The following is a 22,980-nucleotide window of genomic DNA, read 5'->3' as shown; positions in this document are numbered from 1 at the left end:
AAGAAGAACTTCACAGAACACATGACATTTAATGTGAAATAAACCAGAAACTATTCATGGAGCACAATACACACAGAACTGTGAAGTATGTGGATTAAAAGCAGCAGTGGCTTGACTGTCCTGCCCTCTTCTGTGGAGCCTCCTGCATGCTAGTGTCTTTTTGGCCTTGTGTTGTTCCCACGGCCGCGGCGTCCATTTTGAAGAAAAAAGGTGCCACTCTTCGCTCCAGTTGCGTCGTTCCCCTGGTCCAGTCTCTTTGGCTCCCCCACCGCCTCGTTCTCACACGGCGTCTTTCCCTGCCCCCTCGCCTCTGGCCTCGTCCCCCAAGCCGGCGAGCAGGTCCTGGGTGTTGATCTGCGCCAGCTCCTCGTCCTTCACCCACTCGCCCCCCGCCTCCGGCGCCGGGCCCGGACTTCGGCCCTGCTCTTTCCCCCTCGCCACCGCCAGGGGGCTCGCGCACCTCCTCGGGGGCTGGAAGGTCTTGTTCACACAGGGGCTCCTCAGTGGGGCGAGCGGGGGAGGGGATGGGATTCGGGACAGATAGATTAGGCCCCTCTTCCTCTTCAAGCTTTTAGGGCCCTTGTCGTCCGAGCGGCCAGCCTGCAGGGGTGGTTTGCCACATGTGGGGGTCAGGTGCTCAAAAGCACAGAGCGACTGCTGTGGAGATCTTCCCGGGACCTGTGGAGAAGGTAAAAATAGACTTAAAGGAACAAAACTACCAGCGAAACTACCAACTCTGGATTTTGATAATGTAGTTACTTTCCTCTGAAAACTACTGAAGAGACAATGGTTGAGAAAATCCTGAAAAATTCAGCAAACATAACTGAATACTTATTTGACATCAATTAAAAGGCCTTAATTAACTTTCTCTACCCATTTGAATTGTTTTGAACCCAATTAAGCTTTTGTTTTGCTTAAATGAAACTAATCATCAGGGAACAAAAATTACTAACAAACTTGCAAAGAAAAGCCTTTACACAGAAGGGAATGGGTAAACTTTCATCATCTTGTTTTCACTCTGAAATGGAGAGGACTGAAGTGATACATATACGACCCTATAAACATCACTCAACTATCACATAAGAAAGCAGTGCTTACAAGATTGCTGCTCTCCCGTTGTACATCGGGCTTCATAATGGGCGTTTTGGGGATGGAACTGAGGTCTTTTAGCGACTGACATGGGAAGTCTTCTTTGATGAACTTGCTGAGCTTCTCTTCAGCGGCCTCAAAAAAGCATTCAATACCCTGTTTTAAAGGAAAGAATAAAGCAGCGATAGAGATTTTAGCAGTTAAAATCAGAAAAGCAGCACATTCAGTAGCTCCTAAGACATCCTTATCACGATCTTAGATAGATAGATAGATACTTTATTGATCCCGTGAAGGAAATTGCAGAAATTTCCTTGTGCACACCCTTAAAGTTACACAACACTAAAGAACTCCAGGATCCAGATGTCGCCAGCCAGCTGTGATTGGTACTACTGGTATTCCTCAAGCAGAGGCACACAACCGGCAGAGTGCTGTCAGGGTGGGGTTGGATTTGCTTGGCCTATGTCATCTTATTTTTGCTGGTGAATTAAAAAAAAAGTTATTTATTAATACTGATTATTAGTTTTGCAGGGAATTTATTTGCAGGGATAAAAATAGTTACTTCTTAAATATTAATGCTTATTTTGCTCATTCCCTCCATTGAAGCCTGTTATAGTTTTATGTTTAGGCATTCATTCATTGCTCCCTCTCCAATGGTGTTTCTTCTTCCGTTTTTTAAGACTGAAACTAAGGCATCTGGAGGAACGAAGCAAGCATGATTAGCAATTCCAGCTGGCACGACAGCGATCCATGCCTTAGACGTTTGGCTAGTTTTACCTGGGCCGCGCTCCTTAGCAGGGTGCAAGCCGCTTGCAGATGCGCTTCTTTAGGGTTTGCGGAGAAGACTGAAAGCTCTGCAGCATAGGCAGTGGGGACAGCTGCAGCTGGGCTGGGTCGCGCTTGCACGTTGCTCACTGCAAGCAGGGCACGTGGCTGTATAATGTCCTCCAATGCCAGCTGGCTCAGACCGGCCCAGCACTTCACCGCCACAAAGTCCTGGTTCTCATTGACCAAGTACACCACTGGAGCACCACCTAAGCAGAAAGGCAGGGGAAAATAGTTTTCTGATGTTATTAAACCTGTCCTGCTTTGTTGACCGTGTTGTTAAAAAAGTCCTAGTATCTAATTCTCTCAAAATATTCATATAAAAGTGTTTTAGCTTGTGATAGATATATTATACCATCTTTCTCACTTCGCTATTATGCCTGTGTCTCTTTTCTATTTGTTAGTTTAACTCTCCATACATAATGGGCTCGACCTATGCCAGTTCTCAATGACTAAAGACATGCAAGACAATGGAATGAGCTCTTCTTATTTATAAGCACTCAGACCACCCTGCCTGTTTGGACCTACCTTGCTTTCCTGTAATGGAGATGACATAACCCACCAAATCCACCTCTCCACAAATGGGCTGGAACCGCGGACTCAACAAGCTCTTGAAACTAACGGCCTCTCTGGATGCGTACAGCTGACACAGCAATTCCGGGGGTACCTGAAAAAATAGATTTTTTGCTTATTTCTCTGGCAGCTGCGCAGTTTAATCCTTTCCTTCAGCGTCTATTCTGGCAGGACACTTCAACACACCGGAGTGTGACAAACCTTTCATTTTCAAAGCTGGGAGCTGACACTGGACAGGCGAAGGAAGGTAGGAGGGCAAAAAATGGAACTCATTGCTCATTGGCCACCAGTTTAACAGGATGACGGAAAGAAAACCGATTCAGTCTAGACAAAGTGCTTGACATTTGCAAGCACACTTACGCTGTTACATATGATGACTCTAAAATACAAAAGAAAAGAAAAAAGGCTCACCAGGTTTCCCTACCTGCAACTGCTCAAACTGTGTTTTCTTCATAGCTGTGAGCTGAACTGCTGCGTTGCCGATACGCCTCTTGGTCTCAGATGTTGCCAGCTGGTATATCTTGTACCTGCAGCCTTCTTTCAGCAGGGAACAGACTTCCGTTGACGGGCGCCAGATATTCAAAAAGTAAGCTGAAGAAATGGGCAGAAGAAAAAATTATATTATTACAGACCCATGACTTGACACCCAAAACAAATTCAACAAAGCATTTAGTAGACATTGCATTTGAACATACAAAAAGATACATATTCCTAAAAAGTGACTTTTTACATCATTTTGGCAATGATGGAAAAACAAAAAAAAATGGATCTTACCAGTGTTATTTTGCAGATTCTTACAGTCAACAACTAATAATTTCCACACAGGAGTGACATCTCTTTCAGGACAGCTGTTCTCCCTGTCCTGGGCTGACCGTATGGCTTTTTGAAACTCCTCCTGCAGTTTTGCCTGTTTTCTCTCGTTCAGAGCCCGTCGGTAGTTGTTCAGTGTCACCAGCTGCTGCTCACTTAAACAAGCCTGTCAAACACAAGGAGCTAAGCCGTCAGTTTGGTAATTTAAGAATGTTTTCCATTTGTTTTATTTGATCAGGATCCCAAGTACAACGTTTCTCCTCCTTCAAATGCAAAGCGCCTCAGACTACGATGTAAATGAACCACTAGACACACAGTAGGATAAGGGTTTTTTAATTACATTAAAAGCTTAGAGATAAAGGCTGAGACTATGTTCATTACATATCCACAATATGTTTCTACATATCTATATACAGTACTGTAGTTTGTAAAGGAACAAGTAAAAGTTTATTCCATGCTGAAAGGAGAAGAAAGGAAACAACGTTTCGGCTGTGGAGCCTTCGGGTGTGAAGAAGGCTCCACAACTGAAACATTGCGTTTCCTTTCTTCTCTTTTCAGCATGGAATAAACCTTTACTTGTTCCTTTGCAGCCTACGCATGCTGATGCAGCTACCTACTTGAACTATATAGTTTGTATAGTTATACAACTGTTCAAATTAATTAAAAAAAGTGTCAATTTGCTTCCTTACAGTTGCAAATTAAGGTTCGATTTAGAATCATTACCTCAAGGCATGCTGGATCACTTTCAGTGGCCTCATAAAGCTCCTCGCCCTCCTGCAGTGCTTGGATCTCCTGATGACTAAACCTCTGCCTTCTGTTCCTGATTTCACTTGTTTCTGCTGCAGTGGAAGCAAAAAAACTTCCATCATTTTTAACAATACATAATTCTCTGCTCTCCTCACATTTTAAGGATTTTGAATTAAGTTTCACATTATACAGTCTGAGGCTCACTGCCCCTCGAAATAAATACACTATCAAATTGTTTAGCTAGCCTGACAGCTACGTCTTTACTGATCTCAGACACTCACCGTCTCTTTCCTAAAAAAAAGTAGTTAAGGTACACTTTTGAAAAGCAGATAGAACAGAATGCAGATCTACACTAATTAAAACAGAAACAAAATGCATAATCCATTGTTGTGGCTTGAAAACACTGGAAGTAGGGGAAAAAGACTCCAGACCAGTCATTCTACATCCCAGAGGGCTCAATGAGTAAAAACCTGGAAACTGGTGCAACAATCCAATTAAAATAATTACCCTTAACAATATAATTATAAATATCACAGAAATAGTTGTTTTCCAGGGTCTGGAATGAATATCAGTGCTTTAGACTTTTTTTACCTGCTTGCTCCTTCTCAAATTCAGACTGAATCTTAGCAAACAAAGCTTCCATGGCTTTCTGCTTGTTTCCGTTGTGCCTTCGAGCCTCTCTTTCTTCAGCACGATCACCACGGAACACAAAGACTCCATCTGCCTTCTTTTCCATCCACTGTCAACAGGAAATAAAACTGTGAACACTGCTCTTTTAATTAACCACTGGCTTTATGGACAGTCATCGGGATCTGCCTGACTGCTATAGTAGTCCTGTTAGGGAGCTGACACAAGGTCTGTACAAACACAGAGCACTTGCAAGTCACTTATCCCATTAAGAGATGTTTCCTTAACTTCATATCATAAAAACTCAATGGCTTCATTTAATCTTCATTTGTGAAGATATTGCTCTTAATTGCTTGGGCATCTTAAGAGAGAAAACAGTACTATAGGAACAAATTTCCTGAAAGGTATACATTTTAAAACCTACCTTTATTTAACTAACATACCTGTATTGGGTAAGTTCTGAGCACCACTACATCAACACATCCCACTCTACCCCCATTACTGAAGAGGGAGGACAGCGGGACATGGAAGGGACGGGGGTCTCGGTGAAAACCAAGCTTGGTATCCCAGCGGGCTAGTCTAGTGCTGTTGGCACAAATCTGAAATCACGACAGCACAGATGGTTAAATACAATGATTTGATCAAACACACTGCTAGTTCCTTCTAATAAGGCTTTACAGAAGGAGGGAATAACATTTGCTAATCCATATCGCACTGACAACTAATTTTATTTGTACAGTAAAAACGTTCCCTCAACTTTAAGACCTACATCAAAACCTTCAATCTTTTTACATGAAAGCCATTGTCTTGTTTGCATCTTTCAAGGATGCTAATTTTAAGAATGATTCTGTGAGAGAAAGAGTTTGTAAAGTGTGTGTGGGGGGTATTATGGTGAAAAGCTGAATAAAAACAATCATGTCTGCCCAGATAAAAACACAGAACTACTCTCTCAGGCCAAAATATTGTGTGTGTTGAGTGTCAAAATGCTCTTTGAGCATAGTTTCCCTGGCTCGCCTCTAGGACAACTTCTCTTGAACAACTATTTTACTAGGACAAGTGCTAACACACCTACAAGTGAAATACCTGCAAGTCCTATTTTAACCTTGAATGGCTGCAAATGTACCTAATGATGCTAGCAGGAAGATGCTGTCCTCGCCCACTCACCTTCAGCATGAGGGCCTCAGGCGCCTCCAGGGGCGAGCAGGCGTCCTGACAGCCTATCAGATCAGCCCCATGAGTCACGATTTTGCCACCGACAGCGAGTCTTCCTTTCCGCAGCATGGCTGTGAGCGGGGCGTCTAGCAGGGCCTTAATGGCGTACCACCCATCGGTGACTTCAATGACCCCCACCGGCCCGTCTGTCTTGGCCTCGGCGTATGGCAAGGCTTTGTTTCCAGGCGTATCGTGCGCCTGGAGTGACCCCAGCGAGACGATTCTGCAGACGCAGAGCACCAGGGTTTTCGCAGGTGTGTCATCCCTTTCCATGATCTTCCTGAGGGCCGACCTCTGGCTGTTATCAATTTCCAAGTCATACCTGACCAAAAAAAAACAACACCGACGCACAAATCGCACAAATTGGTAAGGAATCCTCACACAAGTGTAGGATCTTTGCTATAGTGTTTTTGCATACTTTCTATGGCAGTACTACAGAAGCAATGACAAATTTTACAATATTAATGAAAATTAAATTGAAAAATTGACCAAAAATTGTACATCATCAAGGTAAATAAAGTGCATATCATTCTCCAATGCCAAATATAAATGACAACGAGAGACTGTTGGGTACTGTTTAACTACTTTCCACACTCAAGATTCCAAACTTATTTTGCGTTACTTTAGAAAGAGGCATAGTCAACATGCCTGTATTTCAGCTGAAGGAGAACCTGCTCAGGAGTTAGACATCGGCTTCCCATCTCCAGCGGAAAGGCTCTTTCCATGGCTGCCCTCTTCCACACGATCCACCGGTAGTGATTGTAAACCCAGCTCTCGCTGATCAGTTTGGGGTCCACGCCTGGCGTGTCACACAAAGCCCTGAAAAGACATCCGAGGCTTTAGGCCCACTTTTTAATGGCTCAAAATGGTAAACGACGTGTCAGAGGAACCAAAGACATTTTACCTGAAGACAGAACATTTTTAAATGACTCTACATGGTTTATCATTAGAAGAGCTCTCAAAGGTTACTGAAATTCAGGGAAGCAAGATGACATAGCAATTAGAACCATAGCCTCAGAGCAAGAGTCCTAGATTTGATTCCAGCCTTCAGTATCTGTCTGTGTGGAGTCTGCATGTTCTCCCTTGGTCATGTGTGGTTTTTACCAAATGCTATAGTTACCTCCCTATATATATATCCTTCCAGCAGAGAGATTCTGACTAAACCTATCTGGTTATTCTAAACTGTCCTTTGATCTGTGACCCTGGAATGAACTGGCATCTGAGCCAGTTGTGCTTCCACAGTCCTGCCTTCTGCTCAACATTTGTGAGACTTGCCCAGACTCTCAGAATATGGATTACCAGTAAAGAGATAAGGTGACACCTGGGAAGTGAGATAATATCATTTTTTGTTTTCGTATTTTTTCAAACTATGCAGTTTAGTGGCTTGAAGTTGGCTTTGCGCTCAAATATATAAAGATGCTGCCTGTCCTTGGTCAGTAAGATAAAGGGCATGGATTTGGTAAGCTGGCTATATGCCCAGAACACATGAAAAGAACTAACTGTTGTCTAGTTTGCAACTTAGATATAATTAATAACAATATTGGCATGTGTTGCTGTCTTATCATTTGTTTAGAATGTGTCGTAGTAATTTGGTTGCTCGGTTTAAAAGACCATCTTTAGCTACTTATTTTTAAGTCCGGTGGTTGCAGGCCGGACATCCATATACATACAGTATGAAATAAAGAGACTTCTGCCTCACAGACACCTGAACATTGTCAGTTGTATGTCATAACACCATTAACGGAGTGATATTTATAAGTCCACTTTCACTGTTTTAGAGACAAAAAACTAATTTTGCTTCGAACAAAAGAAAAACAAATCTACAACTAGACCTGAACAGTCCACTGATGTCTATTTTGTGTTTGACTAGGAACTAAACCACATTACGATAGGCCTAATGGGCCTGACGGAGCCGTGCTGTATGTCACACCTCACTATTTTATACTATTTATATTTCAGCATGATCATGAATATTGTATCTGCATTTTAACTTAAAAGCACCACCCATCTACCACTACCATCTGATATAAATAGTGCTTTACTTAAAAGGTGCTTTATTACTGGAAAGCAAAGCGGATTCTGTCAGAAGTACCTGTAAAACTCTTCTTTCCCTGCTGTGCCTTTGTTGTCAGGTATAAGGCAGCCTCCATCAGCAAGCTGCACCCCATTACCAGCCGAGAAGAACTCGATTCCAAAGTGATCTCTGCAGCTGAACCTGAACGACTCGGCGTTTTCACTGCTTATCTCCAACACACACCTATTGACCCCACACACGTACAACTGCAAAGGAAGACACATATGTAGAAAGAGTCTCATCATCTGCGTGAGATTGACAAATTTACTTGAAAAAAGCAGATCTAAAAGAAAGGGACGGTTCTTATGCAGGGTTTGGAAGAAATCAAAAAGGACCATGTACTAAGGAACAAATTACAGAAAACACTTGGGAATGGTAAACGGGACCCTAAAGGACTGAAAGGGAACTTCTATACTCATTACTGGATATGTTCATATCAAGACCGCTCGAAGGCAGGAAATCCCTTTTTTCAACTTACATTACAAGGCTTACATTAAAACGGGCAGAAGGAAACATGGGTAAAATGTAATTTTACATTCCAAAAATCTGTGATGTCAAAAAGGAAAGAGACCCGCAAATCCGTCTGTTTAACCGCAAGCAGGCGTCTGCCTACTGTAGGTGTGATGGAAGACAGGGAGATGCCGTGTACCTGTTGGTGTGTGTGCTGAGCTGGGCTCTTTCCTCCCACCGCAGCGCGGAGCGACACTCTGGACACCCCGGAGGTCTTCGTCAGGCACAGGCTCCCCGGAAGAGGCCTAATGGTTTGCCGCTTTTTTTTCTGAATCCTCATTTCTTGCATGCCTCGGGCAAAGTCCAGATTCTGAATCATCAGATGATCTGCCAACACATGGAATAGCTCCTCGTAATGATGTTTAACATTCGTCTTTGGGCTTCTCCATCACCAGCTTTCAATTTCAATCAGAATGACTATTTATTTCAAGGACAAGCAGTGAATGTAGGACCAAATGCTGACAAAACCCAAGATCTGCATTTGGTTCTGCAGTAATGGTGAACGCAGAGATTGTACAGTAGGACAGCTGTGATTTTATGACAGCATATTCACAAGGATGACAAATGAGCAGATCCCTCCACTATTTCTACAAGTACTCTTTGCTGTAAACCACAGTTACAGGTATCTTACAAAATAACATCCGTCACCCAAAAATAGACAAATATTTATTCAATTTTGTCAATCTTCCTCTGGCAGGGATGGCAACAACTAGACACCTTATATAGTGAACTGAAAAATGTTTCTTGCTCAACAAATTCCAAACCTTATGTAGTTATCTCAATATCACTACATAGAGCAAAGTCCCATTGACATAACTTAAGTTCAGAAAACACAAAGAGTCACATTTATTCACACCTCTGTAGAATTTGGTAAAACCTCCAAAGATATTCAAACTAGACACCTGTTGTTTGCTGTGAGGTTCTGGCACTTTAGAGGGGAAGTTTATGAATATTATTTAATGTACAATTGCTCACTGTCCTTCAGACTGTTTGGTTTTCATTAATGAACAGCATTGGAGTCAGAATCACAAATGGTCTGGAAATTCAGATGACTTGGATTGTGAAGGCTACCTGAACTATTGGCGTTGTGTTCTTCAGGGGAAGGCCTCCCAGATTCCACAGATTCCACACTCCTCACACTGAGTATGGCTCCTGCCTGTCTCCGGACACTTGCGCTTGGGTGGGATAAGGGTGTGCTGCCGTCTCCTAACTCCCGGGCGGCTGCACTTTCATTATGTCCAGAATCTCTGGTAACAGCCCGCTCCGTTTCACAAGGAGGGACAGACGGACTCCACCCTTCTCGAGTCTCACGCAAGGGGGTGGATTTAGGGTCCGTCTGAACCAGCCTCTCCAGCTGCGCTTCTTCCGCGTCTTTAAGAGAGCTCGGTGCCTTTTTAAAGGGAGGAACAAAAACACTGGGAGGTCTGCTTGGCTCAGGCGGCGCGCTGCCCTTCTGCGACCCGGAGCTCAAGCGCTTTTTAAATGGCGGCACAAAGATCCCGGTTTTGACCTTTGCCGGAGGTGCTTCTCGGGATTCCAAGCCCGGGCGAGCTTTCTGCGGCTCCGCTCTCTTCAGGGTGATGTCCCAAACTCTCTTTTTATCGCTAGAGCAAGGAATAGAAAAGTAAAAAGTTTAAAACTGCAGAACTCCCTTTGTTTTTCATTTTCTTAAATTTTCTGAAAAGTATGTGAGTGAAAAAAGCTATTAACACCAAGGTACTCCATTTGCCTAAAACTAGATAGAAGGAATCTTCTATAAATTACTGGGGCAATTTACATTACACATTGTACTATAAGACTTAAAAATTAATATTGTGCCCTGAACTTTATATAGCCCGATTCTACTTTTAAGCTAAGTAAAAACAGTGGGTGCCACTGGACAGTTACAAGCCATATGCTCCAAATCTTAGCTTTACTGAAACTTACCCGAAGGGAAGAGAAATCATACTTTCTAGGGGGACGCTATATCTGCCCTGTCCTCGGTCTGTTAGAACACCTGCAACAAAATAATTAACAGCAATATGTTTATAACACAAGAGGGAGTATGTCTCATTGCCAAGTCACATGCCATTGCCCTGAATTAACATGCAGGGAAAGCAGAAGTCCAAAATGTAAGGTATATAATTGTTTCCTTTGGCCATTTTATTTAGCACAAAAGCTAAAACTATGTGTTTATCTGGAATAACTCAAACAGGTATTTATTCCAAGGAAGGCACTTTCATTATTTTTTTCTGCAAGATAAAATGCTTTTCACTCACAACAAAATCCAACTAATGTCCCAAACGTATCCATCAGTCAAAAATTAAGACTGACAACTTGTTTCTTACTGCAGAAGGGAAACTGACAACTAGGAAAAAATTTTCCCAGAAGGAAACTTTGCAGATAGGTAAAGATATTACACATTTATTTAATATAAATAAATATAGACAAAATATACAGTCAATTGTCCAAATTGAGCAGGTTAGTAGTTGTGGGAATAAAAGACGGCTTAGTTCTATTGCTCTTGAATCTAGGTAGTCTAAATTGATGCCCAGATGGAAGGAGATCAAATTCTCTGTGCATAGTATTGGTCAAATACTACAGAGGTATGAATAAATGTGACTCTTGTGGTTTCTGAACTTAAATTATGTCAAATGGGACTTTGCTCTATGCAGTTCTATTATGATTACTACAAAAGACTTGGAATTCTTTGAGGAAGCAACTTTATTAACTCTATAAATCAGTGGTGCTGTATGAATATATTTGGAGGGCACAGTCTTAACAAAAAGTACTCTATTTATGCCAAACCATGATGGACATGTTTCTTCTGTAGTATTTTTGAAAAGGGCCTTGTTCACTATTAACTATGTAGCTAACATAATGGGCCCACAGATATTTCTAACTTCTATGTAGATACATAAATATTCATCTTAGTATTTAAAAAGATATTAGATATTATACCAGCTGTAGCATCCGCAAAAATAAAAAGCAAGGTTATTTTTAGACTGTGGAGATGTAGCTGCTTACTGTTTGGGCAGGTTTTACAAGGCTTGAGCGCAGGGTGTTTGAAACGATCCAAGGTCCTGTCAAATTCTGCCAAGAGCTGCCTTTTAAGAGGAGGTTCCTCTGTGGAAAAAAGTCACCAAATAATGCCTTAAAAGGGTTTTTCCCCCCCCAATAACAATAATAAGTAAAATAACCTAACTAAAGAAATGTATTTTAGGTCATTTCTAACCTTTTAAATCAAGATCTTGGGGTCGAAGTCTTTTTCCACCTCTAAAGCCCTTTTCCAAAGAGTCTTGTGGGTCTGGAACACGAGGAAGACTATTCGTCTTCAGAGACTCTTGAAAGCTCTCCTCAGTGAGATCCTCATCTTCCAAAAAAGCCTTGGTACATTCCATGGCCTCCTGCTCCAAGTACCTTTGCTGAGTGTCTGTGCAGTCCCCAAAGTTGTGAGAATTAAAGTTGAGGAGAGAAGCCCCTTCTTGAATGGTTTCTAACTTTCCTTTTCCACCCTCCAATACAAATGCAGCTGATGAGTCAGCCCTTGTAAAAGAGCCAAATTCTTTCGTGGATGTCCTTAAAGTGGTCAGCCCTGTAACAGTTTTCCTATTCTTGTAAGATTCTGTACATTCTGAACTCGGCTCCTCCCTTTGTTTTCCATGTATGTCCTTCACAAAGAGGGCTGGAGAGCTAGTATTGGGGTCATTGTTTTCATCTTCACTGTAGTTTTCAAGCATTGCTTTGGCATTCTGAAGGGCCTTCTCACAAACTGAAACAGTCTTGCCGCTAGCAGTGCTGAAACCACAACTGACTTTTCCTAGATTATTCTGGACAATACTACTTTTTCGTCCCACAGTTTCTCCTTTAATTTCTGCACTGACATTGCTATCTGGAGTGTCATCATATTCATTTAGCACAGTCTTAGCTTTTTGAAGAGCTTTTTCAGACACAGGAATCCTTGTGCCACTAGCTGTACTGAAGCCACAGCTACTTTTCATTCGAAGATTCTCAGCAGAACTTGCAGCTTTTACATTGGGCTTTGTATTTTCAATTTCATCAATATCATTTAGCAAATTCCTGGCCTCCTGAAGAGCCTTTTCAGACACAGAAACCTTGTTGCCACTGGCTGTGCTGAAACCACAACTGAATTTTTCAAGTTTTTTCTGGGCAACACTGTTTTTGAATTCCACAGTCTCTCCTTCTATTTCTGCACTGACATTGCTATCTGGAGTGTCATCATATTCTTTTAGCACAGTCTTAGCTTTCTGAAGAGCTTTTTCTGAAACAGAAATCCTTGTGCCACTAGCTGTACTGAAGCCACAGCTACTTTTCACTTGAAGATTCTCAGCAGAACTTGTAGCTTTTACATCGGGCTCTGTATTTTCAATTTCATTAAACTCATTTAGCAAATTCCTAGCCTCTTGAAGAGCCTTTTCAGACACAGAAACATTTTTTCCACTGGCTGTGCTGAAACCGAAACTGAATTTTTCAAGATTTTTCTGGACAGTATTACTTTTTGGTTCCACAATCTTTCCTTTACATTTTGCATACAAATCACTCCCTGGAGAGTCATCATATTCATTTAGCACAGTCTTAGCTTTCTGAAGAGCTTTTTCCGAAACGGAAATCCTTGTGCCACTAGCTGTACTGAAGCCACAGCTACTTTTCACTTGAAGATTCTCAGCAGAACTTGTAGCTTTTACATCGGGCTTTGTATTTTCAATTTCATCAATATCATTTAGCAAATTCCTGGCCTCCTGAAGAGCCTTTTCAGACACAGAAACCTTTTTTCCACCGGCTGTACTGAAACCACAACTGAATTTTTCAAGATTTTTCTGGGCAACACTATTTTTGATTTTCACGGTTTCTCCTTTTATTTCTGCACTGACATCACTATCTGGAGTGTCGTCGTATTCTTTCAGCACAGTCTTAGCTTTCTGAAGAGCTTTTTCAGACACAGGAATCCTTGTGCCACTAGCTGTACTGAAGCCACAGCTACTTTTCACTTGAAGATTCTCAGCAGAACTTGTAGCTTTTACATCGGGCTTTGTATTTTCAATTTCATCAATATCATTTAGCAAATTCCTAGCCTCTTGAAGAGCCTTTTCAGACACAGAAACCTTGTTGCCCCTGGCTGTACGGAAACCACAACTGAATTTTCCAAGATTTTTCGGGGCAACGCCGTTTTCCAATTTCACAGTCTCTCCTGTTTCTACACTGACATCACTATCTGGATTGCCATCATATTCTTCTAGCACAGTCCTATCATTGTGAAGGGCCTTTTCAGAAACAGACATTCGTATGCCATGAACTGTACCTTTCCCTTTATAATTCTTATAATCTTTTGCCACAGGTTCTACAGTCTCAGTCTTACCACACTCATGTGAAGTCAAACCTTCCTGAAGACCATCTTTAGACATAGAAACCTCCTTACCACTACCTGTGCTAAAGATGCACCCGTCTTCTCCCAGAGGGAATCCAGTTGAAACATTTTCCACTTCTGCTTCCCTATCAGTCGCACATTCGAGCATTGCAGTTTCATCACATTCTTTAAACACTGCTTTGGCCACATTTATTGCTTTTTCAGATACAAAAATATTCTTCCCACTGGCTGTGCTAAACCTTGAATTGTTGTTTATAGTTCCAACACATTTGCTTGCAGGTCTTGAACTTTCTCCTTCACTTTTTGCATGCTTTTCCAGAACTGATATCCCCTTATTGTCTCCTATTATACTTTTAAATCCCTCAAGTCCTTCCTCATAAACAGAAGCTCTCTTCCCTCTAGTTATGCTGAATTTACCACTGGATTTACTGGCTTCAGAAATTCCAAAATATTCCTTAGTTCCAGTCCTAGATGTTTCAGGACATTCTTCCCCACTTTCTGTCTTCTCCTCTAAATCAGAAAACATGTCCTTTGCTTTTTTCAAAAACTTTTCAGAAATTCTTACAGCAGTTCCTCTGGCAGTCTGGAAACCCAGGTTGGCTTTGAAACCATGAGCATCTGAAGACACAGCTGGCACTTTGGCAAAAGATTGTTCCTGGAACTTAACCTTCTTCCCACTTGCGGACTGATAAGAATCCTTCCCATCTCCTGTCTGCTCTTGGGGAGTCTGTAATTTTTTATCCACATCATCCTCCAAATGAAATGAAAACTGCAAAGGCTGCAAAACACCTTCTGACTGATTGTTCCTGGGGCCTTCAGAGCTTTTCCTAGTCTCCAGACCACTACCCTTGAAGGGGAAAGGGTCCAAAGCCTTAGGCTTTTCAAATCTCAATTGTTCTTCAGACTCTCCACAAGACAGTTGTTGTTCACAATTGGAAAAGCTTTTGCTATTTGATGAGGAACCATTACCTGCTTGAAACAGCTTTTCCCTGGTCCCGACGTCATGGCTGAGATTCTTACCACTAGACTGAGAGACTCCACTAGGTCTCTCAGTATAAAACTGTGCTTCAGTCTGGTTGCATGTGTTCACATTAGGACGGCTACTATTATGTATCGTTCTGATGGCAGTATTACCCTGAAAATCCAAAAAGGGAATTGGAGACTTTAAATCTAAGGAGTCCTGTGATTGCATACAACCAACATCTAAATTAAGGAGCTGTGATGCCTTTTTAAGACTCTCTTTAGATATTTCGATTTTCACCCCTCTAGCGGAGCAAAAGCCTTCAAACCGTGCCACACTGGAAGTACAACCAGTGGGCAGAGCTGATTCTGGGGATTCTTGATTACGAGTCATCATCATATCCATGTTTGCTAAATTCTTTTCTACTAATTCATTAGTTCCCAGGGAATTACAGATCAAAACGGATACATTTCCTCCCTTTTCTTCGTTTCCGTTAGATTGTTCCTCTGCCTTGTCAGATGTGTCATTTTCCATCAGCTGCAGTTTCTGTATTTCTCTATTGGAGTCAGTGTTTCCATTGCCATCACAACTGACTGTTAACATATCTGACACAAGTGCTGGGGCATGTTCTGTATCTTTATCATGTGACTCACGAGATAGCACATCCTCAGTACCAGCTGAAGTTTCCTTATAATGTTTGAACTGTGTGAATTCATATTGGGTGTCAGCTTCTTCTAGGATATTGCACAGTTCGATAACATCTGCCCTTTGACTTTCTGTCAAAGAGCTGTAAGTGTCTGGCATTTTCTGGGAAGACAGCTGTCCCGAAGGTGATCCTGTACAGAAGGGTTTTACAGCGGGCTCTGTCTGCAGAATTTCAACTGCAGTTTCTCTGTCATCCTCTACATCAACACAGCCACTAGAGATATATTTCTGCAGAAGCTTTTCATCCACATCCTCAAACAAACACCTGGCTCTCTCAAGGTTTCCTGAGGACACTTGTATAGGATTGTCAGAGGCAGTTTTAAAGCCCGAAAAACTGAACTTTGAAGATCTGCTAATAGCGAAAGTATTGTACCCACTGTCATCTTGCATCCAATCATGTTTAATCGTGTCTGTAGCGCTCTCTAGGTTCTTGGAGATCTTATCCTGTTGCAAGATTTTTGCACTTTCTGTGGTAACATGAGTAACTGCAGGGCCTACAAAATCCTTGGCAGTGTTTGAGATAGAAAAAACATTTTCCTTGCATAATGTCTGGTGCTGTGAATGCCATAAACTCTTTTTCTTAGGAGAGGTGTTACTCATATCATTTTCGTACGTCTCATCTAGAATCGCTTTTGCCTTCTCTATTGCCTCATGGGAAAGAGAAATCGTTTTATTGCTTGCTGTTCTAAAACCAAGCTGCAAAAAGTTCACAGACTCTTCATTTGAAAAGGATACATCACTTGATGATTTGGTAGGTTGGTAACTCTGCTTTGGGCTTTTAAGTGTTCCATTTAAATGATCAGATATATCCCTACTGTTGTTTAATTCTAACCCTTGAGGCAAATCACTGATTCTTCTTGCAACCTGGGAAGGACTTACAAAGTTGCTTTGTTGTACAACAGTAAGGTCCGACAAGTGCTGTTGGCTGTTCAATGCTGCATAGCTTTCTTTAGGTGCATTATTATTTTGCAAATTATTTATCGCTATCTTTTTGTTCCCCTGCCCGAATGTAGCACGACAAGCTTTTGCTGGAAAACTCTTTAGAAGGTCACTGTAAGCAGGACCTACACTATTGGAAGGGGTCATACAATCATTTAGTTCCTGACTAAAATTATCTGCAAAGATTGTGGAAAGTTGTGACAGCCCATACTCCTTAGCTGACTGCGTGCAATCCGTTTTCTTTTCAGCCGTAGCTCTTTCACTGGAAGGGGTTGTGCTTTCAACAGCCGTCTCATTCCATAAGGTTCCTGAAACAAAAACTCAGAAAAATTACTCCCTCTGCCAAAATAGAATATAATCTTAACTGCTTATTTTCCCTTTATCAAAACTTCAGAAACCTAAATGACTCATAAAAAAATATTAAAAAAACGCAACTATAGTTTAAATGTTCTCTCTCATCCTAGCGTTAATCCCGCATCAGCGGGGTCCGCTTGTTGGCACGCCCGTCTCCATTTGAGCTGACGTTGCCATTAAATGCGACCGAGAAATACTCAAACCAGCGCGTCACTCCGCCTGCCGTCGGGGGGTGGAGGAGGAGAACAAAGTGATGTAGCCAATTCATAGAGGGGGATTATTAGGAGGCATGGGAAATTTGGCCAGGACGCCGGGGTTACACCCCTACTCTTTTCGAGAAACACCCTGGGATTTTTAATGACCACAGAGAGTCAGGACCTCGGTTTTACGTCTCATCCGAAGGACGGCGCCTGTTTACAGTATAGTGTCCCCGTCACTATACTGGGGCATTAGGACCCACATGGATCACAGGGCGAGCGCCCCCTGCTGGCCTCATTAACACCTCTTCCAGCAGCAACCTTAGTTTTTCTCAGGAGGTCTCCCATCCAGGTACTGACCAGGCTCACACCTGCTTAGCTTCAGTGGGTTGCCAGTTGTAAGTTGCAGGGTGACATGGCTGCTAACTATAGTTTAAATGTTAATGTTTTATAATTTTTTTCACGAAATTACTACACTGCACATACATTTGCAAAAGTTCAAAATATATGATTCTGGAAGCACGATGCACCAAATTAACCACTTCACATAAAATGGAGATAGCTTTCAATCAAGTTTGTTATTCATTTAAACACACAGAGCATTATGTTACTGAACTTTCAAACAGCCACTTTATTTAAAAATAATGAGCAAATTTACTTAAACAGTGGATCCTGCATACGATGTGAAACAGCAAAGCAGAGACCAATAAAACACATCCTACCTGAATGGGAAACAGCAGGTTGCAGGTGTCCTGCACTCTTTTGCTTTGCAATACATTTTGGTTCACCGGAGAGGGGACAGCCTTGCAAAGAGTACACAAACTTCCTGGGCTTTTTTGTGCTAGAAGACACTGCTAAGCAGCCTCCTGGCGAAGGCTCCAGCGACAGAGATCCCGCTTGACTGCTTCTCCTTGGACCCTTTAAGGATGCTGGGTCATTCTTTGAGGAATGAGACGCGGCAAGACAGACCAGCTGACTGTCAGAAATATCGGGAAAGCTGATCTGAGACCACTGTGAATTCCCGCAGTCCGTGATTTCTGACTGAGCTTCTGACTCAACGACCGGGATAGAGGAATGTGTCGGTTTTTCGGTTTTGTCCTTTTCTGTGGCCAGTTCAGAATTCTGGACTTTATTACAAGGGCCAGGTACAAGTGCTGGGGGTGCCATCAATGAACAGTCCTTGACAGGACTGGTGTTCGGTGTCCCTCTGTCTCCGTCTTTGGATTTAGCCCTCCTTACTGTGGAGCTGCTGCTGAAAAAGACAGACAGGACATCTTCAGCTCCATCCAGCACGCTAGCCACTACTTTCCGCACTTCTGCGTCTTGAAGGGCATCTGGCAACGTTTGCTTCCAAGGACTACTCATCTCATCCGCTAATTCATCTTGAAAGCTCCCATTCTTTAGCACGGGATCATCCGTCTCATTGTTCACATCTATTTCCAAAAAAAAAAGATTCATTTAGATTTCGGCTGAATGAGTTTAATTATACCACCACCATGGCGGGATATAGAAACCTAAAGCATCCATTTATATCAAACAATGTTGCTGAGCACATTCAAAAATGTCATTCTGGATTATTACTAAAGTACCTATAAATCTCCTCAAATGCGCAACCTTACATATTTGTAACAAGCCTCAGATATTTATATAAGTGCTCTACCAATGCAGGGAAGAAGTGAAACTGGTTTATCTCTCAGCTTTGAAAGCAGACACTCACCTGGCAGTTGAGCTCTTGTGGAATCGTCTTTTTCCGATGCTAGCTCACCTAATTTAAGATCAGTCTCCTTGGCCATTGAGGGAAAGAGTTTGCGCACAAACTGCAAAACATTTCACTAGAACACTTAGAAGGTGCATAAATGTGAAGCTGTGAATGTGAGACAGGAAGGGTATACCTTCTTCTGTATTGGACAAATGTACACCAGTTTTAGACAAAGTTGTGTTTTTCTCGTCCTGTTTTTACAACAAAGAATTACCAAATTCAATAAACAAAGTTATTTCACTTAATTGACAATTTTTTTTTTGCATAATTAGAATGTTTTTTTCAGTAATAATTATGCACAAATATAAACATTCATGCTAGACTACTACTTACGATGCCACTTTTCTGCGCAGACAGCCCTTTGGGGCAACTTTTCTCTTCTGCCTTGGCTGAAAAAGAAGGTTATATTTCATATTTTAACCCTCAATCAACCTGTTACAGGCCAGATTCTCAACAGAAACTGAATGCAGGAGGCTGTGTTCATCTTACACAGTATAAGCGTTGGTGTAATAGCTGGGGGGGTGTTCAGGGAGCTACTCCATGACATATCGGGGTCCACTTGAGCTCCAAGGCTTTCTGAAATGCGCTTTTTGGAGAAATCCTGCAAACAAATACATTAATAGTACCCGCTTTTATGCTATTCCATTATTTCATACTGAGGAAAGGGACTTGTTAGGTCTAGATTTAGCTGTGCCAAGAAAAACAATTTTAACAGAAATGCACTGCTTATGTAAAGAAATATATACAAGTATTTATGCATTAAAAGCATCTCATAAAAGAAGTACTGCGATTTAGTAAATGCACTGATAATTTTATGAAATTCCCAAGTCTTAAAACACTGCCCAGGAATTATGAAAACATGAAATTAGCATCAGCATAAATGACCAAATTGGAATAAAGCCTAAAATGATGTTTGGAACTATACAATTATCACATGCTTACCACATAGCCCTTTGGTGTGTCAAATAAGTCTCCAACTAGAAGAAAAACAAGAGTGGAAGAGAAATGAGTTCAGTTTCCTGATCAATGTGTTTCACGTGTGGAAACATTAACAACTGGTATATACCAAAGATATGGACAGACAGGACTTAATGGTTTTATACCACCTAGCATGCGTTTTTAATCATTAAATAAGCTGATTCAGGGCAGTACTGTAGATGTTCTTAATAATGATATTACATGGATGCATACATATTACGTAGTTTGATAAAATAAGATTTAACTTAATTGTCCATCCAAGAGGGGGGAAATTTGTCTTTGGCATCACAATACAAAACTACAAAAACACTCAACATAAAATAAATACACATAAAAACAAACAATAGTCCTAGACAGGAAACTGTCATTTAGCTGTGTTTAATATACCAACTGTAGAGAGAACAAAGGATTTCTTGAATAAGTTTTTCTTGGCCACTGGCATTCTAAAACACCTCCTTGAAGGTAGCAGCTGGAAATGGGAATGAAGCAGGTAAGAGGAGTCATCAATGATAACTGAGTTTTCTTGTGAACTGCAATATAATATAGCTCTTCAAGCTGTTTCTGTGATTGACCAATTATTTCACTAGCAATATTAAAAAAATTTCTCTTACTCTCAGGCTACCATACCACACAGTGATACCAAAAGTAAGGATTCTTTCTACTAGCATTCTATAAACCCTCCGTAAAATATTTTCTCTCATCCAAAACCCTTTCAGCTTCCCAATCAAAAATGTATGGTGACTAGCCTCCTTACAAATGAAATTGGTATTCTCTGCAAAGTTTATTTTTTTATTTATTACTAAGTATTTAAAAAACTGAACAACCTCCACAGGCAGATTAATGGGCAAGATGTATTATTAATACAGCTCAATAACACATTCTTACCCTAATGAATAAGATGTATCACCATATGTTGCTTTTTTGTGATACTGTTTAAAAATGTGTTTTTTTTTTTACTATCATTAATGATCTTGGAGCTTCACAATTCAAGCCACAATTTCCTTCTGGGCAATACATATCCATTTAAATATAATGTGCATTGATGGTCAGGGGACTAAGACCCTGGTCCTGGAGAACCAAGGCACCTTATTTTTTCTTCCGTCTATTAAGTTTGTTACCTTGCACAAACTTAACTGTACTTTGTAGGTCTTCAACTGGAACCCGCATGAACTTAGCCACTGAAGCGAAAGCACAAGCTTACCATAATTTTCTGTAGGAAGAGGCCTTCTGTAAAAATGACTTATTTCTGGGCTGAAATGTAAAATAATGCATTTTAGAGAAAACAATGTAAAGCAGTTAAACACCCTACAGTATCTAGCACTTTAATACAAAGCAAAGTTACAACAGTAACTAAATAAAAATAGGTTAACTTTTATTACCAGTTATCCACAAACTTTCTCTCTATATAGAACGTGCACTGCTTAAAACTTTCACATGGGCCAAAAACCAAATGTATGTTGCGATCTTTCGACATGCAGTTGCTTCTTATCTTAAAGCAGAATTAATAACATGTGAGGACATGCAATGACAGACAATGGTACCTGTCCTTTGACAATCCAAATAAACCTGGGCTGGTATCGAACCAAGGCTCTCTTTTAGACCCTTCAGCAGTCCCTGTGTAACCAAGGGAAGAAACATGACAAAATACTGTAAAGTCTCATGTTTTAAAATGGATATTTTTCTTACACCCTACAGCACCTTGCCTTGACTAAGACTACAGCACAATCATTGAGTGTAGCTGTTAGGTTTTGTATTATCCAGTTAAACACAGCATAGCAACTGCGATGTCTTACCAAACCCACCAGCTCTCGCCTGCGAGACAGGCCTTTGCTCGGGGGTTAATGCTTCGGGGGACCGAAAGCCCTGCTCCCCGAGGATCTTTGGCGTGGAGGCCGCCTGGCTGTGCACCTCTGCCCTCTCCATCAGCGAGCCGGAACAGCTGCCCGGGATGCAGCGGCACACGGAGCTCCTGCACACTCCATTCCCATCCTCCACTGCGCCCAGGGCCGTCGCCTCAGCAGTGAGATCCTCAAACCAGTGCGGGTGCAGGGGGCCCAACTCTTCATAAGGAGAAAAGGGTTTAGTAAGTAACGCCGTATAATGAAGAGATCAGAAAGACACTCCATCCATCCATTTTCTAATGCGTCACCCAATATGGGGTCGCAGGGGAGCCTATTCCAGCAAGCAATGGAGGCAAGGCAGGGCACACCCTGGCCGGAATGCCAGTCCATTGCAGGGCAGACACAGACACAAACATGCAAACACACTCACACCAGGGCCCAATTTTCTCAGAAGCTAGTTATCCTACCAGTATAAGTCTTTGGACTGTGGGAGGTAATCGGGGCACCTGGAAGAAACCCAAGCAAACCCAGAGAAAATATACACTACAAATTCCACACAGAGAGCACCCCATGAACTGAACCCAGGGCCCCAGTGCTGTAAGGCTTCAGTGCTAACCACTGTGCCACTCTCCCCCCCCCCCATTAATAAAATCAATACTGATAATGTCAATACCCTCATAACAGATTAACTGCAGTAACGATGAAATCAGAAAGTCAGGTTTTTTAGATTTAGAAATACTTTTTTGATGGCTCCTTTAGTGTTAACAATAGTGTTTGTTACTCATGTGGAGTTTGTATGGATGAACGTCCCAGTTAGAGATGTACTGTAAGGTTGTCATATTCTGGGGCTGTTTGGTTATCAAGGGTAGGTCACTGGACACTTGTTAGGACTACCCTAGTGTCACACCAGAAAGGAAACTGTCAGGGTGATGTCAAAGTTTTATGTCTCTCTAAAGCAGACGTTGCTCCCTAAATTCACTTCCGAATTGGGGTGTACATCTGGCAAGACGCAGTAGAGCTGTGGAGAAGCAAACTGCTTTGTTTGCTCGTGCGGTTATCTTGAATTCGTGAATTTAAAAAGAATGAAAGTGGACTACATTTCGCACTGAAAAAGTAGCCCCGGGTTTTGTAACATCATCAATCCTGGTCTGCTGCACATCCAAAAAGGAATATAATAAATATCCTTATTTAATTAAAGCTATGAGTACTTATAGACTCGCTTGTCGGAAACACGCAGTCCTACATAAGGATCAAACATTTGAAAGCACAACGTGTGGTCTGTTGTTTGTCTTTGGCCACATGGATTGCAGAATCGTTTACCTGCACTGACGCGGTGGGTGAACAACTCAAAAATGTTTCTTCTTGAATTTGCTTCCACTTCATTATTAAGAGAAAATCTTGTCATGTTTGCCTAAGC

At 41.7% G+C, this 22,980-nt stretch overlaps 1 protein-coding gene across 1 annotated transcript; it reads right to left on the bottom strand.

The window, feature by feature from the left end:
• Positions 1–13: 13 nt before the first annotated feature.
• brca2 (BRCA2 DNA repair associated) lies at positions 14–22,968 on the bottom strand. The gene is made up of 26 exons (XM_088922463.1): positions 22,884–22,968; positions 21,516–21,782; positions 21,264–21,336; positions 20,924–20,973; positions 19,687–19,721; positions 19,234–19,345; positions 19,078–19,133; positions 18,703–18,802; positions 17,708–18,418; positions 11,679–16,742; positions 11,471–11,569; positions 10,391–10,460; positions 9,536–10,068; positions 8,604–8,791; positions 7,973–8,160; positions 6,529–6,699; positions 5,833–6,202; positions 5,112–5,267; positions 4,633–4,780; positions 4,018–4,133; positions 3,259–3,460; positions 2,909–3,075; positions 2,440–2,578; positions 1,864–2,120; positions 1,099–1,245; positions 14–678 (listed from the first exon to the last, which is right to left on the bottom strand). Exons 1-26 carry the CDS (start codon positions 22,966–22,968, stop codon positions 280–282), a joined length of 9,903 nt encoding a protein of 3,300 aa, XP_088778589.1. The 3' UTR covers positions 14–279.
• Positions 22,969–22,980: the final 12 nt, after the last annotated feature.

The sequence above is a fragment of the Atractosteus spatula genome, chromosome 7 (genome assembly GCF_055471065.1).
Source record: "Atractosteus spatula isolate fAtrSpa1 chromosome 7, fAtrSpa1.hap1, whole genome shotgun sequence".
Classification (NCBI taxonomy): domain Eukaryota; kingdom Metazoa; phylum Chordata; class Actinopteri; order Semionotiformes; family Lepisosteidae; genus Atractosteus; species Atractosteus spatula.
Note: the sequence above shows the minus strand (reverse complement) of the source record. Positions and strands in the feature narration are given on the sequence as shown.

What these genes read in the sequence shown, in the direction of transcription:
- brca2 (XM_088922463.1), bottom strand. Translation starts at nt 22,968, where the DNA reads ATGACAAGATTTTCTCTTAATAATGAAGTGGAAGCAAATTCAAGAAGA. An exon ending in GGCGAGAGCTGGTGGGTTTG is followed by an intron (nt 21,337 to 21,515) that starts GTAAGACATCGC and finishes TTGGTTACACAG; the next exon opens with GGACTGCTGAAGGGTCTAAA. An exon ending in TCTTCCTACAGAAAATTATG is followed by an intron (nt 19,722 to 20,923) that starts GTAAGCTTGTGC and finishes TTTTTCTTCTAG; the next exon opens with TTGGAGACTTATTTGACACA.